The sequence below is a fragment of the Fistularia commersonii genome, chromosome 16, assembly GCF_037954325.1.
Source record: "Fistularia commersonii isolate RoL2024-O1a breed Wild chromosome 16, RoL_Fcom_v1.0, whole genome shotgun sequence".
NCBI classification, from domain to species: Eukaryota; Metazoa; Chordata; class Actinopteri; order Syngnathiformes; family Fistulariidae; genus Fistularia; species Fistularia commersonii.
This window is the reverse complement of record NC_141299.1, coordinates 5,556,881-5,579,833: the sequence shown is the minus strand read 5'-3', so window position 1 is coordinate 5,579,833 and position 22,953 is coordinate 5,556,881. Positions and strand designations below refer to the sequence as shown.

The 22,953-nt window shown below is 37.6% G+C and overlaps 3 protein-coding genes across 4 annotated transcripts; 2 read left to right on the top strand and 1 right to left on the bottom strand.

Annotated features, from left to right (window-relative positions):
- Window positions 1-663: 663 nt before the first annotated feature.
- On the top strand, window positions 664-9,823 carry dhcr24 (24-dehydrocholesterol reductase). Its single transcript, XM_086161710.1, has 9 exons — window positions 664-997; window positions 1,843-1,998; window positions 3,837-3,942; window positions 4,367-4,485; window positions 6,038-6,301; window positions 6,381-6,524; window positions 7,835-8,032; window positions 8,121-8,299; window positions 8,947-9,823. Exons 1-9 carry the CDS (start codon window positions 767-769, stop codon window positions 9,098-9,100), a joined length of 1,551 nt encoding a protein of 516 aa, XP_086017836.1. The 5' UTR covers window positions 664-766; the 3' UTR covers window positions 9,101-9,823.
- A 173-nt stretch (window positions 9,824-9,996) lies between these two features.
- LOC147225664 (transmembrane protein 205) lies at window positions 9,997-14,451 on the top strand. Of its 2 annotated transcripts, none has more exons than XM_086161712.1 (4): window positions 9,997-10,117; window positions 10,772-10,918; window positions 11,891-12,054; window positions 12,143-14,451. In XM_086161712.1, the coding sequence occupies exons 2-4, from the start codon at window positions 10,819-10,821 to the stop codon at window positions 12,443-12,445; spliced, it is 567 nt and encodes a 188-aa protein (XP_086017838.1). In that variant the 5' UTR covers window positions 9,997-10,117; window positions 10,772-10,818; the 3' UTR covers window positions 12,446-14,451. The 2 variants fall into 2 exon arrangements, with proteins under 2 accessions (XP_086017838.1, XP_086017839.1); XM_086161713.1 differs by lacking the exon at window positions 9,997-10,117 and adding an exon at window positions 10,475-10,614.
- A 920-nt stretch (window positions 14,452-15,371) lies between these two features.
- LOC147225663 (nucleotide sugar transporter SLC35D2-like) lies at window positions 15,372-21,557 on the bottom strand. Its single transcript, XM_086161711.1, has 12 exons — window positions 21,358-21,557; window positions 21,050-21,083; window positions 20,873-20,959; window positions 20,677-20,744; window positions 20,510-20,581; window positions 20,329-20,397; window positions 20,023-20,125; window positions 19,351-19,443; window positions 17,567-17,634; window positions 17,287-17,365; window positions 17,119-17,201; window positions 15,372-16,640 (listed from the first exon to the last, which is right to left on the bottom strand). The coding sequence occupies exons 1-12, from the start codon at window positions 21,468-21,470 to the stop codon at window positions 16,535-16,537; spliced, it is 975 nt and encodes a 324-aa protein (XP_086017837.1). The 5' UTR covers window positions 21,471-21,557; the 3' UTR covers window positions 15,372-16,534.
- Window positions 21,558-22,953: the final 1,396 nt, after the last annotated feature.

Below are 22,953 nucleotides of genomic sequence, written 5' to 3'. Positions count from 1 at the left end.
TTACACCCTAGGACCAGACCAACTAACATCGGCCAACGGGCTATCGAAGTGTTCCTTTGACAATGATTCAAAGAAATTGCATTTCTTTTTTTTTTTTTAATAACCGTCCCATTTCCTGGGTATTTTAGCAAAAAGTGCATTCAATGATAAACTAAGATTCAGTCCAATCTGTTGTACAGGACTGTCTCAGAAAATTAGAATATTGTGATTAAATTCTTTATCTTCTGTAATGCAATTACAAAAACAAAAATGTCATACATTCTGGATTCATTACAAATCAGCTAAAATATTGCAAGAATTTTATTATTTTAGTATTGCTGATTATGGCTTACGTCTAAAGAAATCTCAAATCCTATATCAAAATATTAGAATATCATGAAAAAGTCATTTTTGTTTTTTTAGTTGCATTACAGAAGATAAAGAACTTTATCCCAATATTCTACTTTTCTGAGACAGTCCTGTATATCACTGTTTTCCTGGCTGAACCAGGTACACATCTCCATGAGGCACGCTGGATGGTGTGACAAATTCTCTGCTTTTCGATTGGTTAACACTCAGAGAGGCTACTTGGAATTTTGACCAATCATAGAACTTGATTCACATTTAATCCCGCCTATTGAAAAACTGACCAATCAGCATTTGGCAGGCGAGGGGCCGGGTTATGACCGAGCCGCGCTCACCTATCGCGGTAAAGGGGTGATCGGGGGTCTCTGTGTCTCTGTGATCGTCCAGTCTGGTAAAGCGGACTTAACCTTTCGAGAAGACCATGGATCCCCTGGTGTATGTCGTGTCTTTGCTCGTAATGTTCCTGCTGTGGATCAGAGTGAAAGGTGTTGAATATGTGATGGTTCACCAACGGTGGATTTTCGTTTGTCTGTTTCTGCTACCTCTCTCCGTCGTCTTCGATGTTTACTACCACGCAAGGGCCTGGCTCATCTTTAAGCTGTGCTCGGCACCCAAACAACACGACCAGCGGGTCCGAGACATCCAGCGACAGGTGAGGTCGCACCTGAGATCCACGTGTGTGCCTGGATTTGTTTACTTGTCAGTCACTTTTTAAAGCTGCTGCATCTCTGAGAAATTGCACTTTCTTCTCTGGCTTGTTGAACTGACAACCCTATTTTCTAGTTAGAAGAGCAACTCACTTGATCCAGGAGGTTAAAGCAATAGATGATTAAAAATATATGTATGTACCGGTATTTAGAATAGAATCCCTTGTCACTGGCGTTGTAAAGTGCATTCATCTGAATTTAGGGTTAAGGATCATTAGTTTTTCAATGATTTCAAGTAATAATAAAGTACACAACGTTGACAGCTTAACCCTTTAAATGTCATTAAATGTGATTCGAAGAACATGCAAATAAAAACAATGAAATACATTATAATAGTACAGTGCATAGTGGACCATGTATTCTCTTTAACATTTATGGACATTAAGCTGGTAACTACTGTCCATTTACTTAAAGAGCATTTCACATCACAATCCTAAGCCTTCAGTATTTCTTCAGTATTTTTAATACAAATTAGAGTAATTGTGTATTCCAACACATGATTCATATATTTAGACAACAGAATGAATAGGAGTACATTCATCTTTAAGGCCACAGAAATCTAAATCAGGATTACTTTTCTAATTAATATTGTTTCTTGATTCAAGCATTGATATTATACCCCTGCTACAGCTTTTATTATTGATGACAGTTGTTTTTAAATGTGTTGTGGATCTATAAACATCTTGTCAATGACCTAATCAGTGTGTTGGTATTTGCTTGGTGTCCTCCTGGAGCTGGTTTTGTGTGTTTGCACTGTCCAGTCTCATACACTCTAATACACACATTGCAGGTGCGCGAATGGAGGAAGGAGGGGGGTAAGACTTTCATGTGCACAGGTCGACCCGGCTGGCTGACTGTGTCACTCAGAGTGGGTAAATACAAGAAAACCCACAAAAACATCCTGATCAATATGATGGACATTCTGGAGGTGGACACAGAGCGACAGGTAGGAACAATCACCTCAATACTATGTAACAGACAATGAACTCGCCTTTGATATTTGAAATTTTACCCATGACTTCAAGAACAATTAAGGGTATTTATTGAAAAAGGTAAGAGGCAAATGATTCTTTTTTATTCAGTATTTTTTACAGATTATCAAGCATTATATACGGCAAAATTACTTAATGATATTGTAAAGAAATTGCAGTTTAATATGACTGAGTATATGCTGCATATCAGTTTACTGCTGGGCTTTCCAAAAGCTCTTGAATTTAGTTCATGTAGAATTACTAATATAAATCATAATAATTTAGCCTTTGGGTTTTTGTCTCTAACAGATGAGGGCTACTGACTGCATATGTAATGATGACTTAAACGTCATAGTTTATATTATAGCAACAGGGGATCTATTAATGGTTTTGCTCGCAATATGATGGACATACCATTTTCCATTTTTGCTCATAAACGTATTTATTGTTTAAGCAAAGTCAGTGCTAGCATGTTACTTAGCAAAACTGCTAACTCTGTAACTGTAGTGTAGCTAGTCAATGCTGGCATGTCACTTGGCATATTTTCATTGTCCTTCTTTGTTATTTAAATTTTTTAAAATAACTAGACTGATTTAAAAGAAACAGTGTTACTGGTTGGCCTTTTTTCTGCCAGCTCATCAAACTCTAGGGGATGGAAATTCTCAGGGCAGCATCAGGTAGTCACCAGTTAGCCTGGCATTGTGGTACATTGTGCTCCAGTACCTCACATTGGACATTCTCAACAATTAGAACTAGATAATATCAGCAACTTAAGACTAGCTCTTGTAGGGTTGCAGACTGTCTTGTTCAGCAAAGAATGAAACTCTTTCAATTTGGCTGAGTTGAAATTCTCTTTCAGGACATGTAAAGTGTAATGACAACTGTGGTACAATTTGGCACCATTTAATAAAATCTGACTTGACTTGACTCATCTAATGAGACACACGGCTCTGGGCCAACATGAGTAGGGATTTGACATTGAAAGGGTCTGCCGTAATGGTTGTGCGAAATTTGGTAGTGCTAATTACATGTTACAGGACTGCGATAGCAGGCTATAATTTCCCCAACTCTGCTGTCAACTATGCAAATGCTAGCATGACAGTTACCATTGTTGCTAGCATAGCTGCAGAATTTTCGGCATTTAGTGTAATTACAGACTACGGTACACGGATGCAAGACTGATTGTAGACCAATGGAAGTATCGTTTCTGCATCCTGCTTCTGATGATACAGAGATTGTTTTCCTACCAAATCTTGTGTATTTCTCTTTATTTAGTAAAGTAAGTTACAGGCCAAAGTTAGAAAATAGTTAACCAGTAATGTTCTAACAATTTTAAAAAAAGTGCAAGCCCTCTGTCACTGCCGATTAAAAAAAACATACAGCCACATTGTTTCTTTGTATTTAATAAAACTGTTTTTTGAAAGATCTGAGGACATGCACCACCACATTGAAACATAAGTTATTATATTTGCTTTTGTTTATATTTTACAATCAATAAATGCTGGGGTTTTGAGGATGATGCACCAGCAGGCCAGAATGATCGTGCATGTTGTAAACAAGACCCAAATGTCTTGTTAATGATCAGCATGGCCGAAACCAAAATCTATCTGTCATTGCACTGGAAAAATTCCACAATAATATGGTGGGTGAAAGTTGATCCAAGAAAAAGTCTGCAGTCATGCTTACCAGGAAAAATTAAGCATTTGCTATCTTTTCTCAGTTATAATAATAACTATTATTATTATTATAAAGTTATACTCTGTGGATGGATAGAAAATTGTCTGACTTCTAATGTCTAATATAATCTTTTAAGGTTGTCAGAGTAGAGCCCTTGGCCAACATGGGTCAGGTGACCGCGCTCCTTAATTCTATTGGCTGGACATTGCCAGTACTGCCTGAGCTTGATGACCTCACTGTGGGTATGTGTACCCTTTTTTTGGGAATTGTTAAAAAGTAAGATGAGATCAGTAGTAGCTCTAGATTCTAGAAATAGAAGCACAGATGATTCACGGGGTGCTGCATCTCTTTCATCAATCACAGCATCCTGTTTGGAGCTTCAGCAACATGTCTAATTTTATTAGTGGCTCAGGATAGTAGCTCAGTAGATGAAACTAAGAGGAAATGGCTGCAGTGTTGGGAGCAACCTTGGATCAGGTTTCAAAATGGATTTCCTGATGCCATAAACTGCACATCAACAGTGTAATGTTTTCCCAGAAAGCAGTTGTGCATTAATTTATCCTGATGCTCCAATAGACACATTTAACATGTGCAGGTTCACAGCATGGAATTTCTGCAATCTGTTTGACCGCTATGGTTTTGATATCAACCTCCCTTCTCTCTCAGGTGGTTTGGTGATGGGGACAGGCATCGAGTCATCCTCTCACATTCATGGGCTTTTTCAGCACATTTGTGTTGCCTATGAACTGGTTCTTGCTGATGGAAGCTTAGTTCACTGCACTGAGGTGAGCATTGTTGGTGTGTCTGTGTATGTGTGTGTTTTTGTGTTTGTGTGTGTGACAATTGTTCTAAAACTCGCTGGCCTTTGGACAAGTCCTATAGGGTAACCGAGGGAAATCACTTTTTTTCAGGGAATCACCATGGTAATGTAACCATGGTAACTTCTACTGCTCAGCAAGAGCAAAAGAATATATAGAGAGAACACATAATTGAACCAGGTTCCTTTTATTTTTTAGATAAGCTAGGTTCTCTTGATGAATTGAGATATCTATATTCTTTTCATGATTAAAGTAACAGATGAGTTTTATAGTCACAAGTGGGCAATGCGTTAAATGTTATCTATGGATTTTGCATTCTTATATTAAGATTTTTAAGGTCAAATTTGGTCAATTTTTATTTGAAAAATTGTGATTAGAAATTGTACTATTCATATCCAGGTCAATTTTCTCCTACAAAACTTATTTTTGAAATAATTGTAAAATCTCACAAGTGGTTAGTAAGTTTTCTCCATATACTGGTAAAAACAAATCAGCAAACTACGTGTGGGTATGTGTGCGTATGTGCGCATGCATATACACATATACACACACACATTTCAGGCATTCACTTTTAGCAAGTGGATACTATTCCCACTCTAGTTAATTTTACACTGTGGTGTGCTTCACTGCATTTATTTCACCTGAGTATCTCTTTATGTGCAGGAGTAACCAAATTTACCTGCAGATATCAATTTGTAATCTCATTTTATGTCGTCTCACAGTAAACTCTATTTATCACTTTTACAATTTAATTTTCATGTAAAATTCACTTACGACTGAATTAGTACAGCCACAGTAAATCAATCAGTTGGGCTTGAAATTCATGAAAAGTTTACATTTTTTGTAACTGATTAACAACCTCTTTTGGAAAAATGCTTTGTAAATTGTAAAAACATTCAGAAAATATTCTAAAATATTTTGTGTTGTCTGTGTTGTTTAAACTTGAAGAGGTCTATTTTTTTATCTTTTTGTTTATTTCCTCTCACCTTTTGATCAAGCAAATTTTATCTAATTTTTAAGTGATTAGTTAAAGAAGTAATCATTATGCTTAATGCTGCGTAATCAGTATGCTTAACACTTATTTACATTGACCATCTGCTGCCTAAACACAAAAGAGAATATCCTCTCAGAACCTCTTTGGACAAAATAGCGTTATTAGTATCGGTTTATATTGGAGCTGACTGGAACTTTCCCTCAGGTAAATACTGGGATCCCAGTGAACTGCAGCAGACATCATTTTTAAATAGAGGTTGTTTGGTTTGTGTCAATGAAGTGAGGCACGTCTAAGAAAGATAGAACTGAATTTGTAATGAAAGTTTGCAAACTGTGCGGTGTTTTGTGATTTTCAAACAGAGTGAAATGCTGTTGTCTTAAGAAAACATGTTAATTGCTGTGTTTGTAACCTGGTGAGTTGCTCAAATGCACTGTTAATGTAAGAAACTGCAAAGGCTGAAACCATGTGCATAGGTTGTGTGAGACTGCTTATATGGAAAATATATTTTCTTTTTAACCGACGTAGGAGGAGAACTCCGACCTGTTCCATGCTGTCCCATGGTCCTGTGGAACTCTGGGGTTTCTTGTTGCTGCAGAGATCAAAATAGTCCCCGCCAAAGCCTGGGTGAAGTTAAGCTATGAACCAGTCCGAGGACTGGAGAACATCTGTCAACGTTTCACAGAGGCATCGCAGAACAAACAAAACACGTTTGTTGAAGGCATCCAGTACACGCTGGACACTGCAGTAATCATGACAGGAACTATGACTGACCACGCAGAGCCAGATAAGGTGCGAGAGCACCCGTTAGTGTTCTGGCAGCTAATTTTTCATGTTTCATCGGAGTAATGATTTTTTTCTCTGACATCAGATAAATAGGATCGGCCTTCACTTTAAGCCTTGGTTTTTCAAGCATGTGGAAAGCTATCTGAAAGGTGACTTCTCTGGAGTGGAATACATCCCTCTCAGACAGTACTACCACAGACACACTCGCAGCATCTTCTGGGAGCTCCAGGTACATAAATTACTTAAAACAGACAGATTGACGCACATGCACATGCATACACTGACATTGCTTAAGGCAGGGGCGGGCAATTATTTTGGCTGTTGGGCCAGGTTTCTTTTTAATTTTAATGCGCGGGCCGACTAGGTATCATGTAAATTAAACAAAATGAAAATTGCAATTTAAATATTTAAATTTTTGGGCATTTTATTTCAACTTTAAAATCATGAATGATCAGATAAATGTACCAACATTACTTTGTATGTAATAATCCATACAAAATTAAACAAAAGTAAAAAGTAATAAGCTTCTAAATTCAATATTGACTGAAAATACTTATAAATAGTTTGGTGGGCCGGATAAAAAAGTTAAATGGCCGGATGTGGCCCACGGGCCATAAAATGCCCAGCTCTGGCTTAAGGCCTGTGTTGAAAGACTGAATATTTGCTAGATTTTTGCTTGTCATCATCTCGTGCCCTCTCTTTATTACCGATGGTCTTTCTTCCGTCTTTCCTTCCCACACACACACACACACCAACACATACTCTCACACACACGCAAACCATTAGCCATTAGTGTGAAGGGTGGGGCCACTCTTTTCCTGTAACAGTAAATACTGCGATGAATTATGGATGGAGTTGACTGATAGATTCCTAAAGGGACTCTTACTCGATTTTTGGATTAAGAATTGGTTTCTGTAGAAAGAGGAGGGGCAAAGTGACCACAAAGATGGACAATTGAGTTTTAACAGTTTATCAATGATTGATCATCTTGATTTAGTTTCCGTTAGTCAGTGAGATGGGACTTCCCTCTGGTGGAATGTACAAGGATTGCAAGTTAATTATCTGTTCTCAAAATTGAACTGAACAAATGGATCTGTCTTGACCATTCATGGTGGATACAACCTTGATTTTTTTTTTACATGAAAAAAACAGTCTCACTCGACAAAGTCTAAACAGAAGTCGTGAAATAATAACAATACTATACCTCTTAATTATTCAAAAACATTTCATCTTAAATTGTGGGCCCCTTTGTGAAGGTACATTAAAAGGCAAGACTTTTTTTGACATTTGACTGTGACAGTCTTGTTTTCCATGTTTTCTTTATTCTCTCATCAGCTATCAGATTAAGAGTAAGGAGCATAGTTTTAGTCAAACTTAATGCTCGTCATTGCATCAATTTGGTGTTCGTTTTTCTTTCGATTTTGTTGACAAAGTTACATTTCAGCCCTGCCAGTAAATTTGGCTCGTGACATGACGGTATTGATATATTTTGTAATATATTTTACCCTTTATATGTACCAAATTATGTATTTTCATCAGGACATCATTCCCTTTGGCAACAACCCAGTGTTCCGCTGGATTTTCGGATGGATGGTTCCCCCTAAGATATCTCTGTTGAAGCTAACGCAGGGCGAAACCATCAGACGGTTGTATGAACAGCATCACGTGGTCCAGGACATGTTGGTTCCCATGAAGCACCTGCAGGCTGCGATCACACGCTTCCACCAGGATATCAATGTATGACTAATGAGGACAAAACTTTTAAGTGTTGGTTATTATGTTTGCTGAAATGCCTATCAACTCACCTGGTCTTCTGGCATTTCAGGTTTACCCTCTATGGTTGTGCCCATTCCTTTTGCTGCCAGGAAGGGGGATGGTTCACCCGAAGGGTGAAGATGAAGAGCTGTATGTTGATATTGGGGCTTATGGAGAACCCAGAGTCAAAAACTTTGAGGCCAAGGCATCAACTCGACAGCTGGAGAAGTTCGTTAGAGACGTTCATGGGTAAATTTTATATTGAGCTGGACTAATTCTTGATGGTTAGAAACAATATAAGTATTTTGGAGTGCAATAATTCTGATATGAAATGGAAATCTTGAAATCTTACCCTATATTCTGTGCAATTTAAGCACATAAGAACTGCTAATTGAATCTATATAAGATTATCAAAACTTGATTATTGGGCTAGATTTAAATATTGAGTTTGAATAGATGTAATCAATTTATAGGGTTCCATCCTCTGTAAGAAAAGGGAACTTGACATTAGAAGCAAAAAAAAATGCTTATTTTAATTTTATTTTTGTATATCAGGAACATATTGGACTATAGTTATATTAAAATCTAATTCTCATAGGTATTTAAATCAAATATGCTTTATCTCAGTCATTAGTCTTAGGTGTAACTTAACATTTAGGTAAAAAAAAAAAACATGATATTCAACTAGGGTATGATGGTATCTAAATCCAACAAAACTGATCCAAATTTTTAGATATGACATAATGATCTGGTATTGTTTTTATTTAAAATGAATAGCTATGTATAAATATACTTGTAAAAGGCTGATAAACAATTGATTCAGCTGAAATCATACAAGAAGATTTTCAGGATGCTTCTACATTGGTAAATACATGCCTCTCTTATTACAAATGCAGGTTCCAGATGTTATATGCAGACGTGTACATGGACCGTGAAGAATTTTGGGAGATGTTTGATGGACAGCTGTATCACAGACTGAGACGGGAACTTGGAGCCCAGGATGCTTTCCCAGAGGTTTATGACAAAATCTGCAAATCTGCCCGACACTAGCAAGTCACCATTGACCTAGAATGTGTTTTTCACATGTTTGAGAAAGTCTGCAAATGGACTTTACTCAAGCATACTCGGAGACAGCCACTAGTTTTGTTGCATAAAACAAAGAATCTATTTTTTACAAGAACTGCTCTGGCATTCTTTAAGGAAGACTGAATAATTATTTTGTTGGCCACGTATTCTGAAGCCTCCTATCAGTGTCATAGAGAAACATAAATATGAAGTATAAATTCCTTTTCTGCATACTTTTTACTTCTGCCACTTTCTAATTTTCGCATGCTGCTTGCATAAAACCACAGAGCACCAGACATGTTGAGACCATAAAGATTGAACTTTTCCATGTTCAACAAGACAACACACGCCCCCGGCCTGTCCTTCCCTCGCAAGACAAATTCTTGGTGTTTAACTAGACCATCCTCATTGTTTGTTTTTTGCTTATTTTTTTTATTTTACAAGCCGTGTACTTAATTCCCTGTGCACATTTTACAAAGCTTTTTCCCCTCATGGATGTGATACACATTGAAATTTTGATAATGGAGTTTTCTTGAATTTAATGTCATAACAAAAAATCCACAATGTGATAAATATTTTTGATAAATGGCCATACTGGGCAGTAAAAACGATTTTGAATGCAAAGGATATAGGTCTTTATATCCCTGTAATATATCAATGATGGTATTGATTCATGAATGAATAACATTGATAATAAAAACAATTTACAATACATTGTATCATCCTGCTCCTTTACATAACAAGTACACGTGATGCCACTAACAAAATACACTTCAATGATTTAAGAGAGTGTAAAATAATAGTAATAATAATAACAATATAATTATAAGTGTGCGGGAACCATGTTTGGGGAAGTATTTGTAAAGCACAGACTGCCAGGAGTTCCGCCCTCCCGGTCATGACAGAGCGGGACAGCAGGTTCACTTGCCGCTGCCTACAGCAAACCGCTGAAGGTTATAGAACTCTCGGGAAGATTTTAAAACCGAGTTTTAACAAGTACAGGTAAGAGTTACCACTTTTTTACTTATCGTCTCACACAGGTATCCAATGCAAATGACTGGTTGAGTACGGTTATCCGTAACCCCCCACCACCCACTACCCGGCGGGGAATCTGCCTTATATATAACAACGCTTATCTAAATTGGTTTCCGGTTGTTCAGCTCCGACGTGGTTCATTATCATTATGACACCGCTTGTTTGCTAACTTGAGCTAACTATTCAAAAGGTTGCGATTTTTACCAAACACTTAGCAAATGTGACTAATGGAGTGACGGCGCTCCGCCTGTCTTTCCACCGCAGCTGCCGGTGTATGTTTCCGGGAAAGGGGGAGTCGCCCGGCGGTTACTCTTGCGGGAACAAGCCGTAGCGAGCTGCCGTAGGTGTGAAGGTGAAGCCACCCATTTGCTCAAGGCGGTTCCCTTCACTTGGAAGGCGGAAGTTTTATTTTCTGTAATTGCATCATCTGTATGTTAAATAGTTTTCGGGAGGAAACCTGCTCCGTAAGTCTTTTATATGTGTTATTACGCAAGACACCCAGCTGTTTTGGTGACCGAGAAGTCATAAACCGTAACTCCATAGCAACCCAGCATCGTCTTTGTGCAACTGCGATTTTCTTTCTTTCTGGTCTTGATCATGAATGAACTATCATTTCAAAAGTTGGAGTGAAGCGGTGCGCCGAAGGCTTGGAGAGAGAAGGTGGAAGAATGTCCACTGACCAAGAGCCCACGTATACTGTCAAGCTGTTGCAGCTGATACTGCTGTCAAGCTACTGGGGAATGCAGATCTGGGTCACTTTTATTTCGAGTGAGTATCAGTGAGAGTTTCACTGTTAAATATGTGGATCAGAGGTTCATTTTTTAGTTTTTTTTTGTTGGGATTTTTTTAAATTATTTTTTTTATTAAATAATTAATTATTTTTTTTATATCTTGTATTTAAATATTTCTGGGTAGTTGTGTAGCCTTACATATATGACACCAACACACATACTCTGTGTCCTTTCAGCATGATGAGGCTTCTCTCAGGAGTTTTTTTTCCAGAGGCATATGACTGAAACTTGTCTAAAACAGGATCACTGGTTTATCCCTTTGAATCTTCCTCTTCTCCTTTTGGCTTTTCCCTTTAGGGGTCACCACAGTGAATCAACCTTCTCCATCTAACCTTATTCTCTGTATCTTCCTGTCTCACATCAACTACCTTAAACCCAATAAAACATCTCAGGGACATTATGTTGCAGCCCAACCAGCGCTGCAGACTGTGCAAAAGATCAGTGATGCCCTGGTCCAGATCTGTGAGGAGATCCCCTGGGTCTCATACAACCACACAAACTACTGAGTATCACTTTGAGTTGCTATAATTGACATTTTGGCAAAATGCACTCTGTCTGCTGCATCCTTTTTTCACTTTCATTTTTGAAGTGTCTTTGATTTTACCCCTCTATAGGGTGATCATTTTCATTCCTATCAAATTGTGTGGCATTCCTTCATCCCATCCACTACATCACCTATTCATTATCAGGATAGATATCAAAGATATTTTTACCCATTTAGATCTGATGTGTCTTCAAAGTGTTCCTCTAATTTTTTGAGCAGTTTATGTAACTATTATCCCAATGCTAGTGGAGTTCAGAAACCAGGTAAATCAGCTACCTGATGGAATTTGTGTAGGTGATAAAAGTTACCACAAAAACTACTTATATTAATAATGTCATTGTGTTGTACAAATACAGTGTATATTTAAATATACAGTACTAATAAGATGCTTTGATTTCCAAACAGACTTTGTGATGAACAACCACCTTAATCGGCACACGTATGGGTTCATTCAGAGCCGTCTCGTCCCATTCTACCTCCACCTGGGTTCCGCCTGTGCCTTCCTCAACCTAACCATCTATGCCGTGTATCATCCCAGTGACAAGATGGATGACAGAGAAGCCTTCCAGGTGCACTTTTTATTTGTGTGGAAAAAAATCTGTGCAAGCTCTAAACCTGCAGGATCGTCGTTAATATCTGTCGTCGTTTTTCTTACAGATCTTCATCTTCTTTGTGTCTGTGACGATTGCGGCAATCAACGCACAGTGGTTTGGCCAAATGACATCAGAGATCATGGCCGACATGCACCTTATCGAGCAAGGGCATGGATTGGGTCAGGACATCGGCTTTTCATCAAACCGCCAAGCTTATTCCAAGCTGTGTGAGACAGATGTGAAGTACAGACACCTGAGCAACCGTCTTTGGCTGTACAGACTGCTGTCCTCTCTCTGTAACCTATGCTGCATAGGTTGCAACTTCTACAGCCTGTGTTATATGGCTGAGAACCTTGTTACACTGTAACAGACATCAGTTGGAATCCTGAATCACTGAAAAGTCACTCCCTTTTAGACTAATTATGTATAAATACAGTATATATTTAATGTCAGTCTTTCCCTCTGCCTCATCAGTCACCGATACAGAATTATTTTCGGGCAGATGACCGTCCGTGTTATATTTGTCTTTCACGTGTTATGAAAAATAAGAAATAACCCTTTAACATGCTTCCAATAGGGTACTCTCAGGAACATGAAACATTTTTAAAAATGTACATCTGTTATCACGGTGCAGAGCAGACTGCAGTCACATTGCTCTTTACGTTGAGAATTCCATGCCACCTCTTAATAAGGCTACTGTTTCCCTGCAGGTCAGGCCTGCTCTACCTGTCGGACCAGGTAGAATAATACCTCACTCAATGACAAAAGCCTCTACTGTCTGTTCTGGTTTCACTACTTTTCCTTACCTGTCAGGCACTAGCAGGGTTGGGCTACGTGTTTCAGGGTAAAGGGCAGCTGCTGTGAAGCAATTGTTCCAGTGGTGCATTTCGACAGGGTTCTCTGAAATCAAATTACAATTCACATCAACACACAAAGGGGCCAGGGATATGGTTTCTAAGCAGCTGGCTTTGACGTCAGCTCTAACTAACTCACATTTTTTTACATGCACTGTTTTCTGAACATTTTTTACTGTTTGAATGATAACACTTTTTTATGATTTAGAAAGTAAGTATATTTTCTGAGGAGAAAGGTTGTTTGCAGATTACTAATTATTGTTATTAACTTAATTAATAATTCAAATGATTATCTTGCAGGGAGAAAACAGCAGAACAGTTCATATTTGGGGTAGACGTATTGGGGTGATGGGGATCTAACTTAACAAGAGAAAACCATTATCCATCTTCTCTCAGCATTTCACTTTATTGCCAGTATGACATTACTAATGATATGCTATATTGGAAAATCCATTAAGCTCTTGCTTTTGTAGTCTCAAGTCTTTAAAAGCAGTTGAATGGAAGTTTGACTTTGTTGAAATTTGATTTCTAGAATCGATTTCGGATTTGTCATATTTGCTCTGTTAGTCATCATGTAATCCAATTCTATCGATATTGTAGCAACTGTGATAAGTATGAAGGCAAGTTATTTTGTGTTGCTTTCAACTGAAGTCTTAACGGTCAGTGCCTTTTTAAGCTTATCGTTTTAAAGCGTTTGCAACTGTTGAGCATTGTTTCCCACGAAGTGCAGGGAATGTGTGTTATATTTTTATACATGTTGAATTTTTGCTACTGAACCCCTGCCTGCTAATACTCTTTGTAACAGCTATAGAAAAATTGTCTGTTTGCTCTCAGTCTGTTGGTTCCCATCTTTGAAAATCCAGGTTTTTCAGCCTTCAGCACAAATAGCATGTTCTAATGAAAGCAATGGCTGTGGCATTTAAACTTCAACTCCTGCTTTGCTGTGAATGAAATGATATAGGTGCTAATCTGTAACTATTGGGGGACAAGCCCCTGGCAAAAACAATGCAATTTTACAACAATGATTACTTGTTGTATATGTCACTCTCCAGCTCACATTAATGTAAAACTCAAAGTCATCAGTTTTGAATGTGTATATAAAAGATGCATCTATCAATTTTAAGTACATTTTTTTACGTTGATTTCTGGGATTTTAGGCAGTTTTTTTCATGTTTGAGACGTGTGAAATTCTAAGTTTTGTGCAGGAACTCACTTTTGCCACATATGGTACTGGGTTTGTCTAAAATATTTTGATATGTATAGTTTGTATGTATTAGATCATGATCAGTCAGTTTGGCCATAGTTTTGTTCAACTTTCGTACCTACAGTTTTTTCTCAGGAATGAATGTGTCCAGTACAAAGTGGTCTCTAAAAGTGCAACTGTGTTAGATAAAAAAACAAACAAACACATTTTCAGTTTTTAGGGCCGAGGTTGAGAGGAAAAAATCCTATATGAGATCATCGGTATTGCATGTTGGTTTGTACTTAAAATGGCAATAAATAATGAAAGCCTTTGACTAAAGACGGGAGATCAAAGCTTTTTCTTACAGACTACTGTTTATAAGGACACAACAAATTCATGCACGTGAACAGAGTACATGTATATTTCTGCTAATAAAATGTTTATACATGTTTATAAGCACTGCAAGGTCTTGCATGATAGAATTATCATACTCTACACATACAGCATTTGTCATGTATCCTCGTCAACCAGAGTGAAAACATGATGGCACATAATACCAGGTGAAACTAGATCTCTCTGCAGACCAAAAGACTGAGCTTTATCTAAATGAAGACTAATGCTGTTCAATGTTTTTGTTTTTTGGGGTCAATAGTAAAGGCAGTTTACAAAAATGTTTAGTTTGTGTGGGACCTGTAGGACCATGATGGTTGAGTATATTAACATTTAAATACCTGTTGGTCAAACTACCAGCAGGCACTCAACTGTAAACGGTTTCAATGTTGGTTGCGATATTACAGTCTGGGCTGATGGCAAACATGATTTAGTAATATATATGGTTGACATCGATATTGCTTGGGGTTGTGTGTTGTTAAATTAAAAAAGTGAATGTCAACATCCTCTTGTGACATTTAACATCATATTGTTGATATTTTCCTCATCTTGGACCCATACTGAATTTCCTCATACAGACACTTCTGTAGCAGATCATATTGAACTGTTGAACTTCTTCAAATGTGTTGAAATCACATCTTTGAGATGTCATTAAAAAGCAGTTTAAAGAACAGCCAATGGGCCGACAAAGAATTCCTTCACCCTGGGACAACTAGCAGAGGATCCAAAAATCCTTTACTGGAGAATCTATCCTGCATAACGATATTAATCCTTATTCAGTACATATTGTACCATATATGACTCAGTTGTTATGATTGTATTGTGGCATTATTTCACCAACTATCATACAAAAAGGCACAACCAGCTGTATCAGGATATTTTTAATGCAAAAATACATTGTTTCAGCTAGAAATTTACTGTGTTTGAGATGAGCATCAACAAGTCACTTAACCTACAGAATGAATTTTAACCTAAAAAAGTAATAAATATAAAAATGATTTAGATAAAAATGTAAAACATCTTAACACTCATACCTGATTATTATAAGTTTCGACAGCTAATACTTAAAAGCCTGAAAAGTCCATTTCAGGATAAGTACAATAATCTCAACGATGAATGTAGCAGTAAGTGAGGCCACTAACTTTTTACCCTTTTGCAGATGACATTTCAGTTAAAAGTGCCGTAACATTGTGTGGAAAACAAATGTACGCAAAACACACACTTTGTTACTTCTGCATAGAGAGAACAAGTTACACCCTTAGAGAGTCTGAAACTGCAGAACTGAGGGAGCAAAGTGTACGCTCTTCATTTTAAAAAGGCTCTCCCAAAGTGAAGTAGCAACATTTAAAGCCACGGCGCTCAATGGGAATGACAGCCCACTCTCCCACCCACTTTGGTTGTTTGACGAATGACAATAGATAGTCAATGCCATAACGTTTGTACCAGGCTTATAACAGTGTATGCAAAAAAAAATCAAATTAATGGAACAGACTAAAATAGAAAATGTCAGCATCAGTGCATCACACCTGGAAGGCATCCAAAAGTTACATTCCTTGTAAACATTTTTAAAAAGATCATAAAAATAGGTTTGTAAAAATTATTTGCACACTTCAAAGTGACACATCTGTGCTTAAAACCACTGATTCCTCCAACTGTACACTCACAATTCACGGTGTCAAACATTGAACTTCGAACGTTCACTTTTGTCTTAATATCTGGAAATGTCAAATAAATATATTTTTCCATGATCCCTTCTTCTCAATGCTCACAAGTTTCAAAATAAGGAATATTTTCAAAAGAAAAAAATCTGAAAAGAAAATCAACCCACAGACTGTAGAGGGTTTTGTAACCATGGCAGCAGCGAGGGGAGGGATGGTGGCCGTTGTGTCCCAGCAGAAAATGTCATGGAAAGAGTTGCTCCAACACCATTCCCATCAATTCCTCATTTAACAAAAGACTTTATAAATATAAGTCATAATAAGAAAAGCACGAGTTTTGTGTCCATCACAAAAAGGATCCAGTGTCCCTGTCATACAACGACCTTGCCCTTGATGTCGAGTTTGGTGCTGTCACTCGCTTTACTGGACTGCTCCTCGGTAAACGTGATGTAGGAGTACACCAGGCTGGCTGCAATACTGCAATAAAAGAAGTTTTATTACTTATTATCAAAAACTTCTGGACACACATGGTACATTGCAAATAAAAATACACCAAAAATTTGTTAGAGCATAGTGCAACAAAAATCACGATACATTTATAAGTATATGTTAAATATCATTTTTCTACGCTGATCTTATTTGAGCTGCAAAACCCCTAAACTCTCTTATGTAGCCTTTTCTATCTCTAATTACTGATTCTGTTTTTCCCCCAGGAAACTTCCCAAAGAAAACCTCAAAATAAAATGTCATGGCTTTTACCATTGTATGAACCTTGCATACAGCCACCTAACACTTATAGTGATGATAATAAATAAAATTGGGGGGCGCAAGATGTGTAAATATCAGCAAAGACACAACTTGGATGACTCAACGAACCTGAAAATATTTAAATACCTCAGTGTCATTGAAACGTTTCAGCACATTTTTGGAAAATAAGCTAGTTTTAGTTTTTTACCTAATATTTAAACCTATGAAGTTTGTCCAGGAGAAAATGTAGTCTCCGCTGAACACCATCCCAATGTATGTCACCAGCACATTCTGCAAAACAGTGAGGAAATAAATGTTTGCGTTTTTTTTTTTGTAAATTTCTGGTTACTATCAGGTTGCAAAAGCAGTTGCTTACCTTAATGCAGCCTACTATGGTAGTTGTTAATGCAGAGTTGTACTGTGTGCAGAGCACCGTTGAGTACATCAGAATAAACCTGCAAACAATTAAATCTTCATATTACTCAAACACTTAGAGGAAAAAAAAATACTGTGCACTGAACACAAAGAATCTTCATCATTTGGTCAGACAAAACAGATTGGGTGTAATTTGGATGCTTCACTGCTGATCTGAACACAGTCCTGTGTTCTAGCATTTATAGTACATGCATATAACACTGAAGCTTTTGGAATCTTACCCCATGACACAAGAAAGGATGAACTGTGTAAGGAAAAAAGCATCTGACCATCCATCATACTCTATAGCCTGAGAAGAGAAAAGCAAAAATACATTGAGAATGACACAGGAAGACTTCGGATTAAGAATGCATTTCATAAAAGTAAGTTCATGTCAAGAGATGCATATTGGATACTCACACACCAAATTATAAATGATATTTGAGTTGCTTTCTTAAGATTAAAGAAAATAAAATTGCATGTCCAAACTCCAATGTTCCCTTCCTCTGCCAATTGATCACCTAATGTGGAGGTAAGAGTTTAACCTGTCATATTCATAAATTTCCCCCGTCTCCCCTGTAAAGCTTTGGATATTTAGCCAGAAATATTTATTCTGTAATAGGTTTGTCATCATCTGATTTCATAATGTAGAGTATCACGCAGTCAGTAACTTCTTTTTTTAAATGTCTCAAGTATTTGTACATATAACTATATTCTAGTCCATTTTTCTGTGACTCATATGGCTAGTATTCTGATTTTGAAAGGTTTTGTGTCAAACTGTTTTATTAATTTGAGTCATGTGAAGAAGATTAATCTCTGAAGTAACTATTTCATCATGTACAGCTTAATTGTGGGTAGAATGGCCTTGATTTTTTGGACATTTGCATTGAAAAAGGATGCAGTGCAATATCCTAAACCTTTTTGGTATTTTATTAATTATCCCTTAAATGTAACAAAACAATACATCTGAGAAAACTATGCAGGAAGCTTTGCTTTTCATGTAACAGAATAATCATAATGTCAACAAAGTGCATATCAACAAATAATATTATGCACTTTAGTCTTCATTAGTTGAGACTAATGACAAACTCAGTTTTCTGTTCAAAAATGAAATGTATTATATGGTAAGTACATGTGTTTCCTGGTCATTTGACCCATGACACAAATATCAAGACACAAAATTTTTGCTGACTGACAAACAAACCAACGAATGCAGGTATAAACAGAAAATCCAAGCTGGGTGGAAAGACCTTGAAAATCTATAGAAGAAAAATTACCTGGAAATCAGCAAAACAATACAAGACCATAAGCAAACCGTTTTCAAAGACCTTTACATTTACAAAAAATAAAATCAGTTAAAAATTAGAAATAGTTTGACCTTTGAATTAGCTCACAATTAGTACAAATCTTTGCAAGTGATATCAGTCAATCTGCCGGTGATTTCTCAGCTGGATTCAGAATATTAACCCTGGGATTTAAACACATATCCAACTACTTTTTCCTTGTGAATAGGGAGAAGGCATTTCCAGATTAACAATGTTAACCTGGGCCTGTTGCTTAGCAGACAGGGACAAGAGAAACTCAAGACAAGGGCCAGCCAATCAAACTGATGTAAAGTCCACCACAAGAACGTTAAGTCAACGCTAAGTATTCCATCTTTAAAAAGCGCCGTTCCCTGTCTACTGTGGCTATTCAGCAAAGTTGTGGTACTCCTGTTATTTCACCTCTAGGTGCATAATGGCAGCTTTGTGACTTTCTGCCTGCTGGGCCTCTGCTGGGAAAAACCAAAATCTCTCTGCCAACACTGACTAACAAACAGTCATCTCATATTTAAAGCACACACCCATAGCTAGACATAGACAAATTTTACTTAAGGATTAAATCCTGCAGATTTTTACAGTGATTGGTGGCACGGTAATAAATGTACAAGCTGAATTAATCATAATCATTTAGGAGATGTTCAGACACTAGATTAAAACATATCCATGGCACATTAAAACAATTAAAAGATGTGAAGAAACCTTACTTTTTTCATGTCTCCGGTTACATGAGCCAACAGTAGTGTGGGAAGAATCATAAATAATGCATTATAATACAGTAATCCATATTTCCCCAACTCCTGTGAAACAGATGGGCAGGGAGCAAGAATCAGATGCAGAGCCGAGTCTTTACAGGTCTTTCAGCATTCCTCATTAACTAGCACACTGTAAGTAGCACGTATCCATTTTGTGTGTTTATATTATCTGATCTTGATTCACATGGTTTAATGTGTCACACCCCTCTCTGCCAAGCTCAAATGACATTCTAAAACTGGTTCCAGTTATGTCTGCTGTAATTTTAGAGCTGGTCATATGCCCAGGCTCAAAAACAGGGAGAAAAGAAAACTAAAAAAGCAACAGGGCATGTCTGGCTTCAACTGACTGGTATCATGGTCAAAGAAAACAGGGACAACGTTAAAATAACAGCTGTTGAACTCATATCGGTTGGCAGTTATCCTACATACATGGTCCTGACACAGATATCAGCGGTAATATTTAAATCACTATGATGGTAAGTAAAAAGAATCAAAGTTTTTGTACATCAATTTCCTCCTTGTCACACATTGCAGGGAAGGTTTCGCATTTTGAATTCACAGACATCAGCTCAGCAGCCACAGACCAACAATGGTCACTATTCATAAGGGGGTGTTGCCACATACCTTGGCGTCCAATTTTTGCTTCACATAGGCTCCATTGGCAGCAGTCAGAACATCATTCAGAAGAATGAACACATAGCCTTCAAGGTCAAAGGACATGTCAGCACTGCGTGGGTACATGAGAGAAAGAAGAGAAAGTGTCAAGGAGGTAAATACCTGTCCTTTCAAAGGGGTCCTTAAAAGATATACGACAGCAACCAGGATTACAACTTCATCTAAGTGAAGGCATATCTGGGCAGGAAACCCCTTTGTAGTGAAGGTAATTTTGGCCTAGTTAAGGGTCGGACATCTGGATCTGGTACAACTTACCTTGCAGCTATAAACGCCCCGAGTATCATTGTAAATACTGTCAGCTGGATAGACCTGGAGAATTTCTTCCTGGCAAAGGTCAGAGACAGAGCAGTGAAATCTTACCACACTAGTCTGCAACTTATTAAAAATATTTCCTTCTACTGCATGTTGTAGTGTTAATAGTGATATGAAAACCTACTTGAGCAGAAATCCTTCAGCTAGCATTGTGAACAAGATAGAGAACCTCCTGAGGACGGTAAACATCGGCAGGCTGGTGGAAGAACATATAATTCATTCTTGACATCATCTGAAACGCACTTAAATGAACTTTTCAGGAAGTGACCAAGAAATGCCATTCAAACTCACTTTAGCCTTTTGGTTCCGAACAGACCAGTGATTTGATTTCCCACATAAAGAAGAGGGAGAGGAAACGTCTACGATGCCAAGGGAACAAGCATTACATGTAAAAGTTTTTATGGACCAGCCACCCTTACTCTGCTTGATTTAAAAGAAAAAAAATGAACTGTTTTTGTGGGAAGATGAAACTGACAGGTTGCCTCACCTTACGAGGTATGCTGTCATCGAAGTCAGGAAAGGTGATCACCTTCGCAGCCTTGCCCACCCACAGTACAATCACGGTGGCTATCATCTGCACACACATTTATGAGGAGATCGGTAGTTTGGCTTTCTTCAAAGTGTGAGATGGCTAGTTTTTGGTAAATCGTTTTGTTCAACTTACTTGTCCGATTCCGACGCATATTGAAGACGGGAACCTATAATAGTAGAGTAATACAATTGCACGTTATTAATTGCAAGCTAAGTGCACGGTTGCTAACCTCAAATTCAAACACACGTCGATGCATGTAGAAAAGCGGAGCGAAGCTTTGCCTCGGTATATAACGCTCGTTTATGATCGCTAGTCAAAAGTTGCAGTTAGCTAATAAGCTGCGCCGTGTCGGCTCCGCTGTCCGACCAAGGCAACTTCCAATAGCCACGGTGGGTTTTAGCTAACATGGTAGCATTCAAGCTACGAGTGTTAACTTTTACCTGTAGTTAGTGAGGACACTTTTGTTCACCACAACGATGAAAAACGAGCTGAGACCATAAAACCCGGCAGCAAACAGCTTCTTCACTACCACCGACCGAGGTTTGTCCTCCATCCCCGACAACTTCTCATTCCTCAATGACTTGGCTCCTCATTTGCCATCACATCGCTCCCTCTGTCCCTCTCTCTCTCTCCCCCTCTCTCTCTCTCGCCCAAGAGCGCGCACGGACCGGGAAGTGGGCGTTCCACGACTTCCGGCTCGATCATCGCGGAATCTGCGTTTTCTTTCCAGTCTCTCTTTCTCTACGGATTGCGACGGGAAATGGGCAATTCCACGACCTCATTGTTTCCCATCACATCAGCTGAGTAAAAAAAAAATCTGACTTTTAAATATTTATTAACTGGAAATGTACACTGCACATCGAAATGGAGCAAGACACCTGACAGTTTATAGTTTATAGTTTATTTGTATTTCTTATTATCCCCTTTTCTCTTATTTTTACTGTTTATACGATTTGTTCTACTATTATTTATTATTGTTATATTTTTCTTGTAACTCTGGCACAACAATTTCCTTCGGGATAAATAAAGGTGTTCTTATTCTTATTCTTATTCTTATTCTTATTCTTATTCTTATTCTTATTCTTATTCTTATTCTTATTCTTATTCTTATTCTTATTCTTATTCTTATTCTTATTCTTAAAACAGTATCAGTTTCACAATAGTTGACAAACCACAAAGATCATATAATAGAAAAATACAGCAAAATGGAAATATAGAAAACTAAATATATTTTTCTTCTTTTAAGAGCTCTTAAAGGGTTTGTGTGTTGACTTACTTTTAGCAATAACATATTCTTAAAATTGAAATTCCAGTCAAGCGGATTATATTTAATATTAGCTCTATATTCACAAATTGCTCATGTGCTGTGTCGCATCAATCATTCTATACAGAATTTGTCTGAAATTACACATGCTCAACACAAACTCATTTTTAATATCAAGTACCATTAGATATGATCTTCCCCATGTGTGAATGAGAGAGTGAATGGTTGCTTGTCTATATGTTGCCCTGCGGTCGACTGGCAACCTGTCCAGGGTCTACCCCCTCCTGCCCATCCGTCATCCTTGCCACCCTGACTGCAAGATAATGGGTAGATCATGGATGGGTGGATGGATGGATGGATGGATGGATGGATAATTTTCCTATTTCAGGACAAAAGGTATGTAAGTGATCTGGTATAATAAATACGATGTTAAAGACTGTCATTAATAATGTGATACCATTTTTTTATTAATATGTTCCCAGGAACTCTTTTAATCAAAGATAACTTTTCATTAGAAAACATAAACCACTTGGAATAAGCCTTGCTACATTCCAAATATGATAATTTTAGAGGAAGTAATTGTTCTGTGCTTTACTTTCCCTGCTTTAAATGTACTCTCATTGTAAAAAAGAAATTTTAGTTTATAATGTTATTATTGAAAATAACTAAATAAACCATTGTTAGTTCAGGTCCAGCTAAACTTGTGCTTATTGAGAACTGGTAAGAAGGACACATTGCAGCTGCTAACCTTCACAGTTATATATATTGACAT

What these genes read in the sequence shown, in the direction of transcription:
- dhcr24 (XM_086161710.1), top strand. Translation starts at nt 767, where the DNA reads ATGGATCCCCTGGTGTATGTCGTGTCTTTGCTCGTAATGTTCCTGCTG. An exon ending in GCTTGATGACCTCACTGTGG is followed by an intron (nt 3,943 to 4,366) that starts GTATGTGTACCC and finishes CTTCTCTCTCAG; the next exon opens with GTGGTTTGGTGATGGGGACA. An exon ending in GCATCTTCTGGGAGCTCCAG is followed by an intron (nt 6,525 to 7,834) that starts GTACATAAATTA and finishes TATTTTCATCAG; the next exon opens with GACATCATTCCCTTTGGCAA.
- LOC147225663 (XM_086161711.1), bottom strand. Translation starts at nt 21,470, where the DNA reads ATGGAGGACAAACCTCGGTCGGTGGTAGTGAAGAAGCTGTTTGCTGCC. An exon ending in AGTGTCCTCACTAACTACAG is followed by an intron (nt 21,084 to 21,357) that starts GTAAAAGTTAAC and finishes CTACTATTATAG; the next exon opens with GTTCCCGTCTTCAATATGCG. An exon ending in TTCGGAACCAAAAGGCTAAA is followed by an intron (nt 20,582 to 20,676) that starts GTGAGTTTGAAT and finishes TTCTTCCACCAG; the next exon opens with CCTGCCGATGTTTACCGTCC.
- LOC147225664 (XM_086161712.1), top strand. Translation starts at nt 10,819, where the DNA reads ATGTCCACTGACCAAGAGCCCACGTATACTGTCAAGCTGTTGCAGCTG. An exon ending in CTGGGTCACTTTTATTTCGA is followed by an intron (nt 10,919 to 11,890) that starts GTGAGTATCAGT and finishes ATTTCCAAACAG; the next exon opens with ACTTTGTGATGAACAACCAC. An exon ending in ATGACAGAGAAGCCTTCCAG is followed by an intron (nt 12,055 to 12,142) that starts GTGCACTTTTTA and finishes TTTTTCTTACAG; the next exon opens with ATCTTCATCTTCTTTGTGTC.